Source organism: Dipodomys ordii, unplaced genomic scaffold, assembly GCF_000151885.1.
Source record: "Dipodomys ordii isolate 6190 unplaced genomic scaffold, Dord_2.0 Scaffold218, whole genome shotgun sequence".
NCBI classification, from domain to species: Eukaryota; Metazoa; Chordata; class Mammalia; order Rodentia; family Heteromyidae; genus Dipodomys; species Dipodomys ordii.
In genome coordinates this window covers 351,990-357,404 of record NW_012267434.1, presented here as the reverse complement: position 1 = coordinate 357,404, position 5,415 = coordinate 351,990, and the positions used below count along the sequence as shown (strand labels likewise).

The 5,415-nt window shown below is 43.5% G+C and overlaps 1 protein-coding gene across 3 annotated transcripts in view; it reads left to right on the top strand.

Annotated features, from left to right (window-relative positions):
* Tep1 (telomerase-associated protein 1) overlaps positions 1–5,415 on the top strand; it is a 60,346-nt gene that overhangs the window by 6,959 nt on the left and 47,972 nt on the right. For all 3 annotated transcript variants that reach the window (XM_013035710.1, XM_013035708.1, XM_013035709.1), the window contains 4 exons: positions 698–832; positions 1,644–1,805; positions 2,153–2,314; positions 2,625–2,696. In XM_013035710.1, the coding sequence (XP_012891164.1) occupies positions 698–832; positions 1,644–1,805; positions 2,153–2,314; positions 2,625–2,696 (531 nt within the window). The remainder of the gene's footprint in view (positions 1–697; positions 833–1,643; positions 1,806–2,152; positions 2,315–2,624; positions 2,697–5,415) is intronic.

Here is a 5,415-nt window from a genome sequence, read left to right as displayed (position 1 = left end):
CATATTTTCTTGATCCATTCATCTACTGAGGGGCATCTGGGTTGGTTCCATATCTTAGCTATGGTAAATAATGCTATGGTAAATAGTTATATTGGTAGTTTTAGTATGGTCTTGTTTGTGATCATTTGGGTAAATGCCCAAAAGTGGGATTGCTGGATCATAGGGGAGCTCTATGTGGAGTCTTTTGAGAAACCACCTTACTGTTTTCCAAAGTAGTTGTTGAGGATTGTTACTTCCTTTTTTATTTTTCACCTACTGTCCCTTCCCTCCCCCACCTCCTCCACTCCTCCACTCCCCCTGAAGTTGTAAAGTTCATTTCCAACATAGTGTCTTGTGAATATCATTGTTGTAATGGGTCATCCTGTGTTCTTGTTTCAGCATTTTGTTATTCCCCTTCCCCTCCCCAAATTAGATAAATGTATATACAAGATGCAAGGTACCAAAATCAAATACAGTGACAACAGGGAATATACCATAAGGGGAAGAACATACAAAAGAAACAAAAAAATCACATAGTACATTAAAAAACAACAACAAAGAAAGACCTCTTGTATACATATATTGAGGTTCATTTCACTTAGCATCATCTTATATGGTCATATGTACAAGCTTTTGAGCGTTTCTGCTCATCTGATAAGATTATCCTAGACATATACTAAGTCTTTTATCTTTACTCCTTTCTTCTCCCAATGTCTAGATGGTTCTACTGGGCTTACTATGTTCTACTCTGGCCTCAAATGTAAACATGAAAGATGCAAATGACTCCACCCAAGCTTTGATCCTTGAAGTCTGCAGAGAACTGGCTATTTTGGAGCCTGAGTTCATCCTCAAGGTATTGTGCAGTAAAGGAGGGATAGAAAGCAGGAAACTAGGAGGTGGAAAATGTGATTACTGTGTGTGAGAGGTAGAAGAAACTTAGTAAGAGAATAGGATTTTTAGGTGAATATGAATCTAGTCCCTGCAGCTGTAAAGAGTAATAAAAGAAGCCAGGCACCTGTGGCTCCTACCTGTAATCCTAGCTACTCAGGAGGCTGAGATCTGAGGATCAAGGTTCAAAGCCAGTTTGGGCAGAAATCTCTGGGAGACTCTTATCTCTAATAAACTACTAGAAAACCAGAAGTGATGCTGTGGCTCAAGTGGTAGAGCGCTAGCCTTGAGCTGAGGGACAGCACCCAGGCCCAGAGTTCAAGCCCCACGACTGACAAAAAAAAAAAAAAGTAATAAAAGAGGCTGGGTACCAGTGGCCTATACCTGTAATCCTAGCTACTCAGGAGACTGAGATATGAAGATCATGATTTGAGTATAGCCTGGGAAGGAAAGTCTGTGAGACTATTCTCAAAATAATCACCAGAAGCCAGAATTGAAGCTGTGGCTCAAGTGGTTGAACACTAGCTTTGAGCAAAAAAGGTAAGGAACAGTGGGGCTTGAGTATGGGGGCGCGCGCACGCGCGTGTGCGTGTGCGCGCACACACACACACACACACACACACATTTATGAAGGGTTTCCCAAGCTAAAGGGCTTGGACTTTATGTGTTATAGACATTATAGAGTATTCAGGAAAGATTTTGGCAGGCAGACAAGTTAGTTTAGGGTATAGAGCTACAGAGTCCAAGATGCTAACCCTCTCCACCCTGTGCTCTAGGCAGCTTTGTACACTAGGCAACAGCTGAACATACGGACTGTGGCCAATAAAGTCTTGGCCATTGCTGCCTTCTTGCCAGCCTGCCGCCCCCACTTGCGACGATATTTCTGTGCCATTGTGTACCTGCCTTCTGATTGGATCCAGGTAGCAGAGTTCTACCAGGTATGGCACTCATTTCCCTTTCTTTTGCTGTTGGTATCTGTGGAGAACATTTTTTGGATAATTCTGAAAATTTTCAGGGCAGCCACTTCCTGTATAATGTTGGGTTGCCCAACAGAGGAAATACGAGGGAAAGGTTGAACCAAAGTTTGAGAAGTTTATCTTATTTTATTATGGATATTTATAATGATGAAAATAAGACCAGAGAATAGTGGTGACTTGCTCAGAGCCACAGGAACTAAAATTTTTGAGGTGGGCTAGGACCTTGCTCCCTCTTCTGAGTCTCATACTGCTTTTTCTTGTTTTGTTTGGAGAACTTAGTCTCTCATGGTTTCCTCTTTCTGTGACAGGGCCTGGTTGAAGAAGATGAGAACAAGCTGGTGCCCCTGCCTGCCTGCCTCCGTGCTGCAATGACTGACAAATTTGCCCAGTTTGATGAGTACCAACTAGCTAAGTACAACCCACGGAAGCACCGTGCCAAGAAAAGACCCCCCTGCCCGGCCCGCCCTCCAGTCAGTCCCTGCCTCAGCCCTTGTCATTCACAACTCAGCCCTCTTTTTTTCTCTGGGAAGGGATGGTTAAATGAGCTGGGGGTGAGGGTTGGATCCTAAAGTAAGCATTTGACATGTCCTGGGCAGCAACCAAAAATGTCAGAGATAACCAGAGGCACTGGGAGAGCTCAGTAGCAGAAAGGGCAAAGTGGGGCTCTTCCTCAGCTGGCTTCCTTTTTGATAGAAATGAACATTCAGGGCTATTGAAATGGTTTCTCCAGGGAGAGCCTCAAAGTTTCCCTTCTTGAAATAGCTTCTCTTGTCCCTGTAGAAAATTGAGTGTCCGTTTTCTGAGAGGCGTTTTCCAAAGAGCCTTTGGCCACTTAAAAATGAACAGATTAAGGTGAGTCCTTTGTTCTGGAGTTGTATATGTGCATGTAGTCTTTTCTGAGCTGATATTTACAAATAGAATTCTTCCCCCCTCCCTTTTTTGTTGGCAGTGGGGTTTGAACTCAGGCCTGGACACTGTCCCTGAGCTCTTTTTTCTTTTTTCTTTCTTTTTCTTTTCTTTTTTTTTGTCAGTTATGGGGCTTGAACTCTGGGTCTGAGTGCTATCCCTGAGCTCTTCAGCTCAAGGTGAGCACTCTACCGCTTGAGCCACAGCGCCACTTTTGGTTTTCTAGTGGTTTATTGGAGATCAGAGTCTCATGGATTTTTCTACCCGGGCTGGCTTTGAACCATGATCCTCAGATCTCAGCCTCCTGAGTAGCTAGGATTTCAGACGTGAGCCACTGGCACCCAGCTTTGTCCCTGAGCTCTTTTGCTCAAGACTAGTGCTCTACCACTTTGAGTCACTTCTTAGAAACAGAATTTTATTAGGTTTAAAAATACTAATAAGAGGGCTGGGAAAGTGGCTCAGTGGTAGAGCGCTTGCCATGCATGCATGAGGCCCTGGGTTCGATTCCTCAGCACCACATAAGCAAAAAGAAAAAAGCCAGAAGTGGCGTTGTGGCTCAAGTGGTAGAGCCCTAGCCTTGAGTTGAACAGCTGAGGGACAGCGCCCAGGCCCAGAGTTTAGGCTCCATGACTGGACCCCCCCCAAAAAAAAAAAAACAAAACAAAAAACTAATATGGCTAGGTGCCGGTGGCCTAGCTACTCAGGAAACTGAGATCTGAGGGCTGCAGGGAGGAAAGTCCCTATGAGACTCTTATTTCCAATAAACTACTCAAAGAACAGAACTGGAGCTGTGGCTCAAGTGATAGATTACTATCCTTAAGCAAAAGACTTCAGGCCCTGTTTTCAAGCCTCACACTGGGAAAAAAAAAACCCTAATAGGGTTGCGGTATATTAAGTAGGGGAATATTTGTCTAGTATATACAAGGCCCTGGATTTGATCCTCCACAATGCAAAACCAAAACAAAATAGAACAAAAAATGAATAGTGGTAGGTACATGCCAATTTCTTGCCTCAAGATTCTCAGCCAGGATTACTGTGGGATTCAAATATGAGGTTTAATTTTTTTTCTATTTTATTATCCTTAATATCATGTTTACTCTTAGGTTACATGCTCAGTAGTTTGTGGGGCTTAAACTCTGGGCCTGAGTGCTGTCCCTCAGCTCTTCAGCTCAAGGCTAGTGCTCTACCACTTGAGCCACAGCGCCACTTCTGATTTTTCTGGTGGTTTATTAGAGATAAGAGTCTCACTGAGGGCTGAGAAGGTGACTCAGTGGTAGAGCACTTGCCTTGCATGCATGAGGCCCTGGGTTCGATTCCTCAGCACCACGTAAGCAGAAAAAAAAAGTTGGAAGTGGTGTTATGGTTCAAGTGATAACGTGCTAGCCTTGAACTGACGTGCTAGCCTTGAGCTGAAGAGCTGAGGGACAGTGCCCAGGCCCAGAGTTTAGGCCCCACGACCGGACCCAAAAAAAAAAAAAAAAAAAAGAGTCTCACTGACTTTCCTGCCAGGCTGGCTTTGAACCGCGATCCTCAGATCTCAGCTTCCTTACTAGCTAGGATTACAAGCATGAGCCCCTGTGCCTGGTTTGGGATATCTATCTTTCAGAGGAAGTGAGGAAGTTTTGCTTTTCTTTTTTTTTTTTTTTTTGGGTCCGGTCGTGGGGCCTGAACTCTGGGCCTGGGCGCTGTCTCTCAGCTCCTCAGCTCAAGGCTAGAGCTCTACCATTTGAGCCACAGCGCCACTTCCGGCTTTTTCTTTTTTCTTATGTGGTGCTGAGGAATCGAACCCAGGGCCTCGAGCATGCAAGACAAGCGCTCTACCACTGAGCCACATTCCCAGCCCCTGCTTTTCTTTTTTTGAGATTGTCTTCCCTTGTAGTCCAATCTGGCCTCTAATTCTCAATCCTCAGGTCTCTGCCTCCTGAGTGCTGGGATTATAGATATACACAAATATGTCTGGGTCTTTTGTTTTTGTTTTGAAATGAAGTCTTATTGTTGCCCAGGTTGGTTTCATACTATGGAGTTTTAGTGATCATCTTGTCTCAGCCTCCCAATTAGCTTTGCCGGTACACATGCAACTGCACTCTTTTTATGTTTGTCTTTTTTTTAAAATATGTTTTTTATTGTGAAGATACTGTACAGAGGGGTTACAGTTACATGAGCAAGGTAATGAGTACATTTCTTAGCAAGCATTGTTGCCTCCCCTTTTGTTTTTCCCCTACCAACCCTTCCCTCCCAGGTTTGTCTTTTTTTTTAAACCCAGGATCAAATGCTCATTGCCTGTAATCCTAGCTACTGAGGAGGTTGAGATCTAAGGATCATGGTTTGAAGCCAGCCCAGGCAGGAAAGTTTGTGAGACTCTTACTTTCAATTAACCACCAAAAACCCAAAAGTGGAGATTCAGCCCAAGTGTTAGAGTGTTACCCTTAAGAAAAAAAAAAAAAAGCATAGCCACAGTGCCTAGGCCCCGAGTTCAAGCCCTAGGACTGGCAAAAAAATAAAAAAATAAATTGTACGACAAAGAGGTTTAAATTCAACATCTCATTTTAGGAATATAGTACATGAGCTGATGTCTTATATTTGTTTTTTTTATTTTTTTATTGTGAAAATACTGTACTGAGGGGTTACAATTACATGGGCAAGATAATGAGTACATTTCTTATCA